Here is an 18777-nt window from a genome sequence, read left to right as displayed (position 1 = left end):
TTTAACACAAAATACAACATTGTGAACGGAAGGGGGTGATGTTAGGTAAATTGAAATTATGAGTTTCATTTTCAAGTTTTTATGAAAATTTCTGCGTGACCAATAGGGACTTCGCGCTTGGTTTAATCAAAGCAACCCAGCGAAAAAGCTAGCCGAGTGCGACAAAATTCCAGTTATGTGAATATTTTTATTTGTTTGAATTAATCTGTCACCAGTGTATTAGTACTTTGTTTGGTGCAAAAGTTAGTCGTAAGATGGTTGAAATGTGGAATATCCCATCGCGGAAAAACTTTGTAAAATTCACCGATTATGAGTCATTGTCATGGCTCAGTAGCATACGTTCCAGGGCAGATTGATTTGAAAACTTTGGGAGCATGAACAGAGCAGGCAAACGTCATGAAATGAAGTATTCGTAGAAACAACGACTGATGTACCTCGTATTAGCTCAACTTGAATTTAATATGTAGTTGTTAAGTATGGTTGTGGATGCATCACATCGACCTCGTGTAAATGGCGTTTCATATATATCTACGAGTAGATACATGCTGTTATATTGGCAATTTATCTCGGTAAGTACCACTGTTATCAGTCATGTAAACCATATGCGTTATGGTGCATTTATAATTGATATCGATACCGCGCAATTTCGCGGATTTCGGGATCGTGAAAATAAATTATCATCATTATACGATTACTAACTACAATATTCGAACAATGCGTGTTAATGTAAAATTAACGCGATGGATTACAGTTAACCACTGTTCGCAAAATCTTGTGTATTCTAACAGAATGCATTTTGACGCGAGGTATTGATCATTTGTTTAAAAAGGAATACTACTCTGTGGCGGAAATGGAACACAATTTCTCTAGCTTAGTCCCACTCTCGCACATCACAGCCACGCTAACTTTGATTTCCTCTTCTACGCAACGCAAACTATTGTAGATAGTTCAAGCCAGATAGCAGTAAGCCAGTGTTGTGTACCATGAGCGGAAAAAACAGTAGCTGGGTTTTTTAACCTTGGCGCAATGGAGAACAATTTTGATTGTGGATTAAAATCGAATTATGACACATGTAATGTCTATATCGGCGTATACGCTTCTATTTAATATCTTATTTGTAATTTTGAGCACTGCGCAATAATTTTTCGATGTATGTCGAATTCATAGAAAAACGATGTTACGGAAATATATTAGAATTCTAATCGATCACTTTCTATATCTAATTTCTGATTTAGATTCTCATATTCTCGTATTTATATTAATTGCCATACAAATATATCGTCTAATGAGTCGCTTGAAAGAGGTATTATGGTAATAAAGTAATGAATAATATTAGTAATACTTCAGCAAATACAAAGCCAAAGCATTCCTCCCAAGAACGATAAAATTCCTCTTTGGGAAGTGATTCCCCAGTTTCAAGTTTGTTTTTTAGAAAATGTATGCATATAGGCTTCCACACATGTGGACGTATGAATAACGAACGATTAGCACGGTATATCCCATATTCATAATCGTCTATAAAATGTAGGTGGCGGGGCTATTGCAACGATTCTGTATCTGCGTAGGCGGACTAAGTGATAACATCTATATAAGGAGGAACAAGCAGTATATCGGTACAAAGTATACTGTTCCTTTTAGTTCTCAATACATGACTGAAATGATTATTTTGGTCAGATCTTAAATAGATTCACGTCCGAATAATTAACTCACTAAGATTATGTGTTATATAACCCGAACATGTGAACCCAATAGAGTTCAAGTTTTTTTTGTATTGAGTTGGTGTAGCGAATTGTCTTGAACGAATCGAATAAGTATATGCTTCAAAATTACCTTCTTTATAGTAATTTCTGAAAGTTAAAAATATATAGAATAATTTTCATTCACAAAATGATTGTTTTATGAATCCAACAGCGTCGAATAAATATGCTAACATAACCTAGTATATTAGGGGCGACAAATTATTTAGTGTGGCCCATCTGAATCTGAACTTGCACTCAGGCGGTATGTGTGTAGTGCGTCGTGCCTCCGGGGCGCATCATGAAATAATGCAAAGGTATCTTTATTATTTTTTTTATAAATTTTAGAATTTAATATCTTATGAATTTTTAGGTATTTCATTAAATATACGATAAGGGGTGTATCATCTTTCATATTTCTTCTCTGGATATTGAAATCTTGTCACTCAATCATTAATTAAAGTTCCGAGATGGCAGGGATGTTGAAATTATATTGATATGCATTTAAGATTTCTGCTTCAAATTTCAAATTTCTGCTTCAAATTACCCAAAATATGTAGAAATAACGAGAAAAACCCGTTTGACCCGTTTATTGAAAGTCATTTCATTGTTTCGCCAGGCTAAAGCGGTTTTGGTTCAATGTTTATAATTTTAATTTTGTTTGAATATTAGTCCAAATCTTTAGCTGGTAATCATATCGGACCAAATACAGGATCGCCCGAGTATATCCATCTTTGGCGGTAATGACGTAAGGTCTTGCGTCACTCGCGTAACACTGTTGAAAGGATGATAAACATATATGAATATGGAGCTGAGACTTATCAAGCCCGTGTGCCAGGTAAGACCGACAGATTACCCACGGCTGAAAGGTAATTAATACTAATTTCTAACAGCCTTGATCGTACAGTTATTTTTGATTTTCGTCTCTTGCAACATACTATCAATACCCTTTCCCACGGTTTAGTTGGTGGTATGGTACATTGCCTCAAGGAACTCTGTATATTAATGGACCAGAGGCGCATCGAGTCTCGTTTGCCAGCAACACCAACGGTTCATGCACGACAGAACGGAAATTATCCGTTATTTTAACTGCCTAGTAGAACGATTGTTTTGTTTTCGTGATAGTTATTTGTTTACATTGTTTGTTTGTCTGTTATTGTTCTCTGGACATTTCATACTATCCGTACATGACCAGCCTACCTTTTTTTACAATTGAGCTAGCCATGTGTGCGGAGCGTTACATTATAACAGCGCGACGAATCTAAATTCGCACTCGATTTTGACACTCATTATTTTGACGGCCTACCTATTACCCCCATTAAGCCACTGACCAACAAATTGAGTAGTTTTTTTGTTATGATCTGGAAATATGTAGGTAATTACAAGTCTTGCCAAATTCATAAATCTGTGTCATAACTTGTGTAGTGCTCGATTCGAGGAATCATCACAAAAATTCTTCGAGGCGAGATTCGGAAAACACAAAAGGGTGGTCTTGATATAGTCGCGATTTTAACGGATAACAGGGCATTCTAGCATTTTATTGCGTCCCATGACCAAGTTTGTTTATTTTCGCCATTGATAACTTTTGTTGCGCATAGAAACTTGACGCGCATCCTTTCTATTTTAGTAAATGTGCTTTAGGTCAGTCTGAACTAAATAGTCAACTAAATTTAGCTATGGATACCGGATGCGATTCATAAATAAATTTCGGATGGAACTCGTTGAAATTGAACTCATAGTTTTTCTTAATTTAGACTGAATTTCGCCATGTTACGTTTAAACCGGTGGCCATCGAACTGATATCTAAATTAAACACAGTGAGGTAGTAGTCGATAGGTAGTAGTCGTAATAAAATTATGACTTCACCTCAACCTGGTACACACACTACGGGAGTACTGAAAACAGAAAAATTTTCAGAAATGAAATTGGAAAAATGTTAGTTGATAGCGTGTGAACATGGCCTAAACACCTCCGACTATCAAATCACATTCGCATATCTTTTGTGGTGAATGTAGAAGGTCAATCATGGCTAGATCATATTGGAAAGCTGTATATAGATTATTTTAGTATTTAGAAATTCAGTTTTGTGATTAATTTCAAAATTCCAATTCTTAATTATATATGGAGATGTAGTATTAGTGACGTTAGGATTGGTCATGGGTCAGGTCCTCCCATCCGGGCTTGATCATATGAATTGCCCCCTCCCCCAAGCAGGTTTAGGATGAGGACCTTCATATTACCCAATGTCGGAATCCTTTAATACTTCTTCATCCATAGTGGCAGACACACGCACCATTTGGAAATATTTTTTAGAAGTTGGAAAGTGTTTTAAATGTGCATTATTGCAGTTATAATCTTCCTTTGATTCAATTTTGCGACAGAACTACACTACGAATGAAATGATATCATTCGCGCAAGCTATAATATATCGTATCTAGCTTCATATAATGTGACTGGCAAATGTATTTATGTACATTTTATGAAAATCAGTACAGTTTAATGTATACACACTATTGTGTGCGCACCTTCTTACTATATCGAGTGGTGCCTTGCTGGTAGATATCAACAATGGCGTTCAGCTATTCAAATTTGTTTCTTAGATCATTTTTGCATGAGTACCACAATTTGATTTTACATTTATACCCGGATCCTTTTGTACTGCTCATTCATTCGGTGTTTTTGAAAGTCCCTAAAGGCGTTGGTCAATGGCGCATACAGGAAATGTGTGGTAATAACGGTAACGGCTATTAAATGTTTAAGATATCAATAGTTTTATGATCATTTCTTCTTACGTAATATATGGTAACTGGTTTAATTTGTAAAAAGCCAATAATAATCTGAAATTAAAAATGGGTAGTTTTTAAGCTGTGATTCCAGCCAACCCGAATTGTTTATAATTTATGAATCGGATAATTTACGATTAAATTCGTCTTCTATTATTCGAATCAGTATGCCAATATTATTCGGCAGAAAACAGTATTAATTTTTATTTCTCATCATGCATGGCAACTAGTAAGGGAAGAAGGAGTGGTAAACATACATACGTAAATATTTATGAATTTGCTTCAGAGTTCAACCAATTGTGGTGATGTTGCACCATAAACTTGTAAGCTATAATTGGGTGACGTTCTGAGACTCCTATTGTGTCCTTCAATCTCAATATTTAATTTACTATGATATGCATTTACTTGTCACATTGCTTCAGTGATGGAAATTATAATCAGTAAAACGCTAATAGGAAAAAACAGCTTAAAATTTTCATTGTATCAACCATTATTCGAGTATTTCCTTCACAACATATGGAATCTTCATAAAAGTTATGATTTCCGCATCTTTCCGATCAGACGCGATAGAAGCATTACATGAATCTATTCATAGCGAATAAATTGTAAAGCTCTCGCTCGATTAATTAATGACGGTATTGTTCTTTTGATAAAGGAAATTGCTATTTATGGCTGCTATTTATGGCTATCATTAAGTATATTAATTTACTATAAGCCGTTCAATTCACTTTCCTGACATTGAATAAGCCTCTTAATTCAATAGAGGAACTGCGAATAACAAGCCAAGCGTTTTCACGCATAGACGCGGCATGAAAGCGGTGACATGCAATAATTGTATCAAAAAATATTCAAACTATTGCAGAGAATTGAATATCAGATTCTTTCAGATAATATTTGATTTATTATCGTAGACAACATATGGTAGAATCAAGAAAATTGTTAGAAAAAATTGATTTTGAAATAAAATATGCCTTAATCATTAGAATATTCCAAATTTTGTTATGTTTCGTGGGAAAGTGTAAATTATTTTTTGTTTTTGAGTCGCATTATATTTTAGTTGGTCAAGATTCTGCTGAATAACCTTTCTTACAACTCCCGTGGTGAGTTATTTGAGAAAAATTTGAGCTTACGGCGCTCCAGAAGTATATGTAACAATATGGAGGTTTGTTCGCCTATTTTACATCAAGTTGTGTAAAGGGACTGAAACTTATGAGCGGGGGGTATATTCACTTGGCTAACTCAGTAGTCCCCGGACTCGTAATAGAACTAAAATGAGGAAAATCGGAATAAGATTATGGCCTAACCTGGTACATACACTACGGGTGTACCGAACTAGCGCCCCGTAGTCTAATACAGCTTATTGAAAAGCTTGTAATGGTCAGTTAAATCCTTTCAACAAAACTGACCAGCCGAGACCGCGTACACTCCCGCTTCTATGCAATACAAAACATGGCGGGTACTTAGGAAGTGATTTTTAAAAACAAATTGGAAAATAATCGAACCCTTAGAGCTCTAATAATGAGTGATTGTTTCGCACGACTTCGTTTGTGTGGTTATGCTAGACGTCTTGTTTTCGATTTTGTGAGACAACAGTGGTGCCCTGTGTTTGAGGAGTTATTTAACTAATAAATAAATAGTCGATTTACTTTTTTTATTTGGAAAAGGAGTTAAAATATTCTATAGCAAGGAAAGTTAATATAGCTGGCTGCAAGACGTTATTGTTTCTAGAAGGATGGTACAGTGATATGACATCGAATAAAGTCGTGACTATTTGTAACAAATAAATGAAATATATCATTGAAAGTGATTATGGCTGAATGCAATGCAAGACGGGAGGAAAGGTATATTGAAGTAACATTGTAGTATTGAAAGTTAGTGATTGGATACAACTGTGCTGTCCTTTTCTGCTCACAGGTTTAAAATTTTTGTATTTAAAGAATAATAAATTTAGTAGGTTATTGCAAGCAACCAAAATTCCGCCATTCCAGAAATAGTACTAGAAATTATTTTTTGGAAAATAAAGTAAATTTTATAAAAAAGGACGGGTAATATAGCTGAATGCAAGATTACTGCTTCGGGGAAGATCGCTGACTTGTGGTTACCCTCAGTAGAAATATGGAAACAACTGTGTTAGCTTTGCAGGTAAAAAATCGCTGAATTAGAGAGCAATAAATAGAATAGGTCATGCCTAATCAGGAAGGTTCCATCCTTTTAAAAACACTAGCTCCTTGGGTACCTGTGGAAGCATTACAGACCCATGTTTGAATTGAAAATGTGAGAGGCCCCACAAAGAATTTCGCTTGAAACTCGATTATAATCAGCCATCCCTAAATAGCCTATAGGAAATGATCCCAATCACGTGCTATTTTCATAAGTATGATGTAAATTGTAGCCAGAATCACAATTCCCATTGCGTAATACGTCATGATTAGCAGGTTCTAATTTGAGCGAAAGTAATCTTTGCAAAATTTTTGCGCATTGCGTAGTAGCCTCCTTGCAACCGTTTTCTATCATTTGCATATGCTGCAGAGTTCATTAAACTCGTTTAGTGCATCGTGTATTCCGTGTATAAGTCAAGCATAATCTGTCCGCATGAAAGGGTGATTTTTCTTCAAAACAAACTTTGCAAAATTTTGAGCATTGCGTAATAACCTATTTGCAACCGTTTTCTATCATTTTGCATATGTTGCAGAGTCAATTAAACTCGGTTAGTGCATCGCGTATTCCGTGTTTAATTTGGGAATTGCCAAAATTTTTGGGAATTGCGTAATGAACTTCTTCATCATTTTGCATATGCTGCAGAGACCATTAAACTCGTTTAATGCACCACATGGCCATCGTGTATTCCGTGTCTAACTCGTGCTTAATCTGTCCGTATGAAACGGTGATATATTTTTCTTCGAAACACGTCTCAGCTGTTATCTATAATTGCTTTCTGCAAACTGAGAAATTGCGCAAGAATTTTGCTCTGCTTTGCTAATTGCGCAACGTATATGTCAAATTAATTAATCAGTTTCAATTGGAAGGTTTGCAAAGATTGCTGGCTGCGAAATATATCTGACCTGAAATGCTTGTTTGAAATAATAAACTTACCATGTATCTGTTCGAATGATATTTTTTGTATTGGATGTAAGTGACAATAAACCTTGGGTATATACTATATTATTTTACTTATACTATCATTTTATTGTTTTTAGAATTTTTAATGAGAACTCATCGTTTTATGTAGGAATTATGGTAAAACTGACAAATTTTCTCATATTTTACCGTTTGCTACGCTATATTTGAGTCACTTAATTTAAAATAGATTGTATTCAGCAAATATTAATTGAACTAAACCATCCAATATTACCCTGAACTCCTCAAATCACTTCCGTTATCCTTTGACCCGAAGTTCCTCAGTTACCAGAACGTTGCAATTATTGTCACCTAATCCAATGAACCGAACAATCCCCGTTCTGCCAAAAACGTGCGGCATTACCGGCTACAAGTATTTGACCCGCAAAGTCTCGAGACTTTTTTGCACTTTATTTTAAACGTTTGTTTTATACGTTGCCTTGGTACAGCTTACCGCTTATTCTAAGTGGAATTGTACGGGTTTATTTTGCTCGCCGGTCTGGCATTTATTTCACGATCAGCTGATTTTTTGCAGACAAAATAATTGAATGTTGCAACATAATCGAATCCAGCAACATTTTGAAGTTAAACGTGATCTGACAATGAGTTTAGTTCAGATGAAAGAGCAATGTTGGATTGAATAAGGCGATTGGAAATCAAATATGGAGATGGAACGCTGTTGATGTGAAATTGTTTGCGCAGTATACTGCTATCTATTACAAGTTTGTAGCGCGTTTTATGAAAATTTGCGCGCGTTTCGCGTAGCAAACTCGCTTCATTTTGTAACCATTTGCCATATGTTTTATGTATATGTCCAGTCTATAAAATTATCTTATGATTGGTAATAGTTTTATTATAAGACACTTATTCGCGTCTTTTCGTCGCGAAAAGGGCTCTGTACTATTCTGAAAATATCGTAATTTTAACATCTGGGCAAAATTTTCCAGAAATATAAAGAACAAATGGTCGTCATATGTATGTATATTATAAAATTGCGTTTTCAAATTACTTTAACGACTCAACAAATCACCTCTACGTCAGCCTATGATGACGTAACAGATCGGGAAACTAGTCATTTCGTATTTATATTTCTAGCGCAACTGTCCGTATTCTTGTATTTTTAAAATAGCTCAATGACCGCTAACATGACTGTTGCGCGCTCTGCAACCAGACAACGGAAGAAGCAATGTTTTGCCTAAAACGGGCATTTCAAGGCACTTTCGTTTTATCATAACTCTAACATAAATTTACCTACGTATTATGATATTTGTCAGACCATCTACACAAACAGCTACGGCTATATTGTGGTCAAAGAGGTAATACCGCTTATTATATTTATGAATATCTATTTGATGTTTAAATTGATTTTTAAACTTCTAAAGCTATTGTAACTTCTGTTCTCAATAGAATTAAGATTTGCAAACATTTCCGGGTAGCACTTTTGATGGTAAGTTTATGATTTTATCTATTTTTTTCAAACTTTGATTGTTCTCGGTTACCATATACTATTAACCATACTGGAACATCGGTACTCCCGTAGTATGTGTACCAGGTTAGGATTAGGCCATAACTTTATTCCGCTTTTTCATATTTTAGGTTTCAGTCCCTTTACACAACTCGATGTAAAGTGGGCAAACAAAATTATTGCCATATTGGTACACAAAGTTCTGGAGCACCGTGACATCCGGGTATTACGAAACGTTTTCTGAAATTTTACGTTATTCGGAATTTAGATGCAATGACGCAAATGCTAGTTTTTGTACGTCGTCCCGAAGCTTTTATCTTACAAACTTAGACCACACCGGTATTTTATCTGTCTATTACTGTATTATATTTCACACAAAAGTACTTTGTATTGCCTTGCTCAACAGGATTTCCTGACTAATGTGCCTATCTTCGAGATGTTTCCTTTTGTAAAGGTTAAGCTATGAACCTCGGTCGGGCGTGAATGCGAAGTTAGTAAGCTAAGATAACTGGTTAGGTTATCCAAAAAGTGTTCTCGAAATGAATTTGCTTTTACGTTTGCATTCGCCAATTTCTAATTTTGGACTTCCAGTTTTTTATCATTGTAAAATAATAAATTAGGTCTAGTTAGCGTTCATTTTTTACGGGGGCTTGCAATTCTACCGATATAACTTATCAAAGAATTTGTTTTTCTTATCGTCCAAATGAATGTTGAATTCTTTAAATAGTTATGTAACGCAGAATTTTGCAAAAATAAAATTTACATAGTCTTATAATTCCCCATCTGGTATAATATTTCAGAACCAGAACTATCATTCGCTTGTTAGCCGGTCTGATTATGCGGCAGGGATTATCTTAGCGTTCAGTGCTCCCCGAAGAATTTATAGGCATTAAATACGTATCTGGTGCCTACCATAGCGTTATTAGGTGGTTAAAATTAGAGGAGTAATAGTTAAGATAGTCAATGAAATGTTAGTTTGTCTGCAATGAAAATATACATATAAGAACTTAGTTGTTAATATTCACAAAGTGAACACTGTTTTCTATATTTTGATACACGATGGGCTGCGTCGCCGTTTGTTTGGGCAACTTATTCATTTGAAAAGAGTCAAAAAATGTGTGAAAACAGATCAATTGTGGGTGCATTCCTGACATACGCGAGCTATATGGATCGCCTCTGAAACCAATTTCTATATAACGACTAAACGACAGGAAATGGCCATTGGGATAATTAATAAGTGTTGTTAGGATATTCTGATAATCTAACTCAAATGCCAATATTAGAAATTGTGGGCTGCAGAAGTATGTGTACCAATATGGACTAATTTTGTACTAATATTACCCTATTTTACATCGGGTTGTGTAAACGGACCGAAACCTATGGGCCGGGGGGTATATTTACTTGGCTAACACAGACAGTCCCCGAACGCTTAATAGAACTGAAATGAGGAAAATCGAAAAAAAATTGGGCCTAACCCTAACCTGGTAAACATACTACGGGAACACCGAAAATTGTAATATTAAATGTATTTCTCAGCTTTCACATTATCCATGTCTTTGATACACCATACTTCAAAAATCTATTCATTTGTTTTTTGAGGCAAAAATCAAAATTAATTGGCATTTTATTATAACATTTTCAAATGTCACAGTCATGGAAATTAAAAATTTTTTAACAGCTTTGGGTTTTCCATATCCATTATAATAGCCAGCTGACGAACCCAAATATTCTAATATTATTGAATGCCAGATTATTTATATATTTTCCAATAAATTCAAGTGTATGACGCCACGATTTTATTGTTCTGAATTCGTCTTATCAATTTTCCCAATATTTTTAACAACATTTTTATTATGTACAAATCCCTCTAATGCGGTAACATTTTATTCGCCTTTATAAAACCCGTACAACGCACGTCATACGCTTTTAATGTGAGAATATAATTGCGGGTTCGTAATGTCAATATCACAGTGAACGACTGTTTCTGGTCAGATTTTGTTTGAACAATGGCGAAATATAAGGTATCTGTGTGAGAGGGAATACAAAGACCACGCATTAGGTTTATCCAATAGAATGTGGTAGTTATGGGCCAGGTTATTCCGGAATGAATTCTGCCTTTGTCGCGCTTTTGGGGGTCGGGGTCGCGCTCTTCGGGGCTGGAGGTCGCGCTCTTAATTAAATCGTTAATACAAAAGCGTCGAGCACTTGATGTGTTACCGTCCCATTAGTCGACATTACTACAATTATAATAAATCAAACAATCATTCTTCTAATTAGTGTTGGTTTCGCTTACGAGACAGGAGGACATTTGTTGGTGTTTGTGTTTTATAACTCGATTTCTATCTATTTAGTAGACGTTCGGGGTTAGGGATCGCCCCATTAAATGTGAAAATAACAAACGTCGATACATTATTTGTTATCCTAGTAATTTTCCCATCTGTTCCTGTTTTTATTCTTCTATTCGTCTTAGTTAAGTTAGAATTTGAGTAAAACTCTTAAGACGAATGTGATACTAAAAACAGAAACATATAATAAAATTAGTAATAGTGAATAGTGGGGCGAAAACAAGACAGCAACAATTAATTTTCAGAACGCAATCACTAACCCCGAAGAGGTAGAATTCGTTACGGATTTACACCGTGCATAACACGGAATTCCTGTATTCGAAACCAACACCAATTGGAAGAATAATTATTTTATTTCGTTTTAATTAATCGCAAGGTTAAATATGGACGCCCATGCACATATATTAAGAATGTTCGAAACAAAACCCCTAACTTAACCCTTACTTGATTCTAGTTTATTCTGACCTTACTGAGATAAACGGAATAAAAAAAGAAACGATCAGAAATTATTCTCCATGTTTGTGTTATTTCCATCATTCACAATTCAAACAGAAGAAATGGGATATTTCAAATCGTTTCGAATATTATTAAAATATACAAGTGCGCCTCTAAATTTAAAGTTACAATTATAATAAAATCAAATTAATATTGCCCCGATCAGTGTTGGTTTCGGTTACAAGACTTTTGTATTAGAAGGTTTATATATTTCATCGATATCCGCTTCCTGTTACAGCAAATTCCTCGACCTGTTTGTTGTGTGTGATATTGATTGCACTTCCAAGAGGAACGTCATATGTAAATTTGGCTTGATAGACCTGGCAATAAATCACTTTCTTTTACTGACAAGTTGACAATTGTCTTTGATCCGATGGTATTTACATTGTATAATTTGATTCTGCGGTTTCGTGTCTTATTTTGAATTGAATGAAATTTCAACACATCACACAATACATTTGTATATCGATTAAAATGTGGGTTACGTCTTTGTCCTTCCGATTTTTTTCTGTCTGGATCTCTGTATGGATTATTTTATATCAAATATATATTTGGCGAGAAAAATGCTAGTTAGGAATTAGAATAAATAGAATATATGATAAAATTATTTTCTACGTTAAAATTCGTTTCGGAGTAAAAAAAAATTAAATTTTTATAATTCCTAAATTTATTTTAATTTTAAAATTCCCAGTTCGATGATAGTTTCCAGAGCGTAACGGTAGAAACAACTTTCGCTGCCCAAACCCCGTTGACTCGTAAATCGTACGCTTTTGCATATTGTTAACCAGGTACTCCCGTATTGTGTGTACCAGGTTAGGGTTAGGCCATAATTTTATTCTGATTTTCCTTATTTCAGTTCTATTGCGAGTTCGGGGACTGTCTGTGCGAGCAAAGTGAATATATTCCTCTGACCATAGGTTTCAGTCCCTTTATACAACTTGATGTAAAGTAGTAGAACAAAATTAGTTACCTCCATATTGGTACAAACACTTCTGGAGCGCCGTTAACCGTGCTCCAACTTTTGTGCACTGAGTGACACAATCAGTATCCATATGTCGGACATGTTTTAGCGTCATACGTTGTTTATAGTAATCTGACCTTTCTGTTACATCTGAGATTATTATTTATGTGAATGTGCTGCACGAATCTTGAATTAGTAATCAGTTTGCACCTAGATCAGGCTTATTACTCGTTGGACAGCAATTTATCAATATATCGATATTCGGTGTACCAGGTTACGGTTAGGCCATAATATTATTCCTTGGTTCTCTAGATCTTGCGCCTGTAAAGCCGGTAGCTTTAGTGAACATGAGTCTGTTTCTAAGCAAAATTGCAAACGACTCGTAATTTTGAACATTATCAATTCCGATATTATGATGTCACCATACAACTCCCCTTTTTTTGGAGGAATTTCGTATTTCATGTTTTATTACTTATATTCCTCATTTCTTTATTACTACTATAATACTTATTTTTGCGCTCATTAACTATTTAAACTTTACGAAAACAGGATTGCAATTTGCACATATCACTATAGCTATGAATTCATTTAAAGATTTAACAAATAAAGTACTATTTATGCATAATGGGGGAGAATTTAACGAAAAAGTGTTGCGAAAATTTGCTTTAATACTTTGTTATTTTGCAGGTAATTAATATTGGTTGAGCATAAATAAGTAGATAAATAGGTTGAAAGTTGACTCCACACGGAGCATTATATCAAAACTTGGACATTTGGATTGTACATATATTCAAAAACAAAACAAAAGAAAAAGCAATAAACAGAAAAAAAAACAATAAGAAAAAATTGTTTTTGGCTTCGGTGGGGTTCGAACCCAGGAAAATGACTCAGCTGGAAGAAATGTTAGACAATGTATTTGTGGAGCCAGAGGAGTACTCACCTCCTAGCAAAAAAGAAAAGCTCGTTGCAAACTATCGAAAAAGATATCAACTTCTTGATTTTGATGACGTTATCAATCTAAGTGAAGTGATGGAGAAAACTGTACCCGTGGATGGCAAAGGCAATTTCCCGTCGTTAGAAGTTACACCAAGCACCCTTGTACAAGTATGTTGTTTGATATGCTTTGTTTATTGCAGTGGTTCTGAAAATTTTTAAGCCGCGCCTCCTTTTTAAATTTTACAAGTCTTGCGCCCCATCAAAAATAAGCTACTAAAAACAGATACGAAGGGCAAAAATATGTTTTATTCAAAAAGTACGTTAAAAGCACGTGGATAGAACACAAATATCCAAAATAAAGAAATGTAAATATCCAAAATAAGGTGGGTAAGATGAAATATAACATATTTTTATTTTGAATTTGCTTCACGCCCCCCCCCCCCCCCCCCCCCCGGCCTCTTTTGTGGGGCGCACTCCATCGTTTGGGAACCACTGGTTTTTTGTTTTGCAGTTGTTCCATATGCTTTGTTCATTGTTTTGCAGTTGTTCGATATCCTTTGTTTATTGTTATGCAAGGGGTTGCAGGAGTGGATTCTTATTCCCCGTGACTCATCGCCACTCAAAACCTTGACCCTGGTGCCAGCTAATAAAAACACCAAAACAAAAGTGTATCGTTTGCAAAAGTGCACTCAGTGCATTATGGACCCTTCGTTCAGAGTGTAAAACGGTTCGATGAAAAATTTTGTATGCGTCTAATGATGCGCACAGAGCTAAGAGTTTATGATAATTTCGGTCATTAAAACAGCAATTAAAGAATTTCCAAATAGTTGTTCAAGGCAACTGTTTGAATTGAGGGATAAAAAGTCCACAAATCAGACGTTATTGCATTATATCGTTACATTAGCGCCTATGTAAATCGCAGTTTTCTTGTTTTTAAGCTCGTGTAGGATTCGCCTTTTCAAAATTCAGCCGCTTTCCAACTAACTTATATTTTTGTTTTGTATGATTTTTTATCGTGGTTTTGTGATTCATCTGATGCATTAATTTGCAAACATCTGCGGGGAAGATTCTACTTATCTATGACTCATTCACTTTGAAACTTTAACCCTGATCCCTGTTCTAAAATATTACGAAAAAAAAAATATTGCATTGCTTTGCAAGGGGTTTGCGGAGAGCAGATTGTACTTACCTACCTATGACTCATTCGCTCTTAACGCTGTTCTAAAACATTACAAGAAGAAATAATTGCATCGTTATCCAATCAATCAGTGTTTCTCATTTGTTTTCGATCTCCGATAAGAATCGCTTTTTCAAAATTGAAACGCGTTCAAATTATATTACTATGTCTAAAAAATGCGAAAAAAAAGGTTTTTAAATGTTGTTGAATATTTTGCACGAAATGCAGTCTTTCAGCACAATAGATATTGCAAAACAAGAAATTGAAACCCAAAACCAACTGAACGATTTGAAATAAATATGAAAGGCCTAAGATTAGAATATCACACAAGTAAAAATTGCATGAGAATTGGAATTCGTTAGAATTATTAACATTGAAATTTTGAGAAAAAAAATTGAATAGGGCAGTTTCTCTGTTTTATAATTTCATTAATTAGTATTCCAAAGGCGAATTTAAAAGTCATTAGACCATTCTCCTTAGCTGTTTGTTAAGAATTTTACCTAAGTGCCTACTCTCCATATCTGAAATACTATACTACGTTATCGATCAGTCAATATTAACTAAGGGTTGATACCGCAAGGATATCGCAGCAGTATCGAATGCAGAAATATTTTCCGTTTCGTGGCAAACAAATGACGTTTGTTGTTTTTAGCATTACTCGGGCTTCTACCTCAAATTCCATGATCAAATACAATTGGTTTGCTGTGTTTCTTCGACTTTTGTTTTGATTTGTCGCGATAGACGTGACACGTAAATTTAGGTAGACAAAGAAAACAAATACTATGATGAAGATGTATTGTACGCAACGTAGAACTATGTACTTTACATGCACCGGTTGTACAATATTTTTCGTGTTTCTTTTTTGTGTCAAATAAATTCTAATGCCTAACGGAATTTTTGTATTGAGATTTTAGAATCGAATTATTATATTTTGAATGCAAAATTTTTTGTTTACATGTTTCGGGTTTTTAATTTGAATCCCATTTCCCCCAATACATATGAATAATATAATGAAAATTCAAACAAATACAAATTCATACCATCACCATGATGTCATTAATTTAGTATATTCCAATATTTCTCGTGTTTCATTCAAACTGTTAATCGCATCGACTAAACTCAAATGCTTTTAACATTCTAAAGTAAACACTCAATAAAACCGAGTAGAAAATTTTCCAACAATTTTTGAACATTCAAAAGTGAGCACTGAATAAAACTGAGTAGAAAATTTAAAACTCCAGACCACCTGTTTTGCAGTAATTTTACAATATCTTGTAACTTAATCGCATAATGTTAAGAATCAGGTATCTTATCGTTATTCATAATCACAAATCGTAGACGTTGTGTTATTATTTATTAATATCGAATACTTATCAGGATACTCCCATTGTATGTATGTGTACCAGGTTAGGGTTAGGCCATCATTTTATTCCGATTTACCTTATTTTAGTTTTATTACGAGTTCGGGGACTGCCTGTGTTAGCCGTGTTAGCCGAGTGAATATATATCCTGCCCATAGGTTCCGTTCCTTTTACGCAACTTGATGTAAAATAAGCGAACAAAATTAGTTACCTCTATATTGGTACACATACTTTTGGAGCCCCATTATCAAAACAAAGCTCGCCCAAATTTGTTTAAATTGTACAATAATACAGTCAAATAAAATTTTAGCACATGGAAGGTGTCTGCTCAAAATTTGTGGTCTATTTTTGCGTTCGAATTTCGGTACCTCCATAGTATGTAAACCCAGATGGCGGACACCGAAACGTATTATGTGTACCAGGTTGGGATAAGGCCATAATTTCAGGTACAAGTACTACGGGAGTCAATTGGCCAGTCCCCGAACTTGTAATAGAACTAAAATAAAGAAAAAATTAGAATGAAATTATGACCTTAACCAAACCTGGTACACATACTACGTTCCGGTGTCCGCCATCTTGGTTTGCAAACTACAGGAGTACCCAAATTTCATGTGATTTTTAAGTCTACATCATGGGTGGGCGTCGCATACCGATTGTCGTGGACCAGATATTTTTTCTTAGCATCCTGCCTATTTTACTTAAGTTTGCATAAGTCCCATATAACAAACCGAATGCTGCCTATCATATCACCCGATTAACTTGGAATCGTGGTTAAATATAGCGGATAAGAATGCAAGGCAAACGTTAAATATTCGGCTATCACTTTAAATGATTAGAAGTAGCATTTGGGGACTTTCCATGTGATAATGTATATATAAAGCTAAACAAATTAAGTGAAAATTAGGAAAAATTAATTGACAGTAGTGTAGAACCATAACCAAACAAATGCCGCTCACCGCCACACAATTTGTGCAAGCATCATTGCTTATTCAGCGCATGTAATTCCATTGCTTCATGTAATTGTCGTGCGAGAGACTGTTCCTCATCTATTCGATTTGCCATAATGTTTGTATCCTAATTCACTAATGATAGGAACTTGAACGTCATCTAGTATTTTTAAGCTACCCATGTAGAGCATGGGTGTACAACCTGCGGCCCGCGGGCCAACGCATCTCGTAATATCAATAATTGAAATTTTTTTGTGCTTGCAACTACTTTAAAGCCTATGTTAAATAAAGTCGCGGGCCCGCGGTTTCCCCAGTTATTTGAATGTGGCCATCCTCTATTAAAAGTTACACATCCCTGATATAGAGTGTTTCCAATTGTTTCCAAATGAGTAATATATTACAGCACAAGGCGGGAAGTAATTCAGTAACAACACGCGGCTAATTATTCCATCTTCCGGCAACCGTCGATTACTATGCGTAGGCCGCATGCTTTCCAAAAAAAAAATATCTATTCTCCGACACATAATTAAGCTTATGTAACAATATCAATTCAATTATGTGATATCAATAAGAAATATCAATTCTCTTATGTGATATCAATAAGAAATATCAATTCCTCTTATGTGATATCAATAAGAAATATCAATTCTCTTATGTAACATAAACATTAATTATACCGAGATAATCATTCGAAGCTTACCACCATATTGGTACATACACTTTTGGAGCGCCGACTTGTTTTGATTTTCAGATGATGTGTTGAGCAAGGAGGTTAAAAAAATACTTTTCTTTGCAAATTTAATCAATATAATCTATTGTTGCAAGTTTAATCAAAATTTTGCTTTTTTCAGATGGTGCGCGATGGCCTGACGAAAGAAGGAATTCGGGTCCCTAATGTTCGCCTGAACGGCAGCGCAGCGACTCATGTTTTGAGCGCCGACGGTAAACACAGCTACAAGGATTTGGATCTCATATTCGCTGTAGATATGTCGCAATACAACGAATTTTGCACTTGTGTTTCGAGTCCAATCGACCTCAACAACAATGCAACCATTAACAACACGTATTGTCGCACCAAGGCGCATAAAACAAGCAGCAAAAGACATCCGGCATCTCAAAAATCAGATCTCAGAACCGCAGAGTCAAATTCAGTTTCAGAAAATGGCACAATCAATGAGATACAAGTCTCGAACGAAGATCTCCCTTTTGTCGCAACTGATGATACTCTGGATTCTGAACTTTCTGGCTCGAAAACACCCGACAGCAGTGACTCATCTCCCTGTTCCAACTCCCCAGCGACAGTTCAAGACAAAGCTGATTTTGAGGTCGATCTAGAAGATTGCGCAGACAAAGACAGCGGGTAAGATTTCAGTTTGGCAAAGTTTTATTTAAAAAATAGAATTTAACGATAACAACACAGATAACAAGGATTCAAACGTATATTGAGCGACCAT

At 35.2% G+C, this 18777-nt stretch overlaps 1 protein-coding gene across 1 annotated transcript in view; it reads left to right on the top strand.

Annotated features, from left to right (window-relative positions):
* The first annotated feature begins 13573 nt into the window (after positions 1-13573).
* LOC120337241 (uncharacterized) overlaps positions 13574-18777 on the top strand; it is a 30437-nt gene continuing 25233 nt past the window's right edge. The window contains exons 1-2 of the mRNA XM_039404967.2: positions 13574-14006; positions 18175-18683. Coding sequence (XP_039260901.2) covers positions 13785-14006; positions 18175-18683 — 731 coding nt within the window. The 5' untranslated portion in view covers positions 13574-13784. The remainder of the gene's footprint in view (positions 14007-18174; positions 18684-18777) is intronic.

Source organism: Styela clava, chromosome 10 (assembly GCF_964204865.1).
Source record: "Styela clava chromosome 10, kaStyClav1.hap1.2, whole genome shotgun sequence".
Lineage (NCBI taxonomy): Eukaryota > Metazoa > Chordata > Ascidiacea > Stolidobranchia > Styelidae > Styela > Styela clava.
Note: the sequence above shows the minus strand (reverse complement) of the source record. Positions and strands in the feature narration are given on the sequence as shown.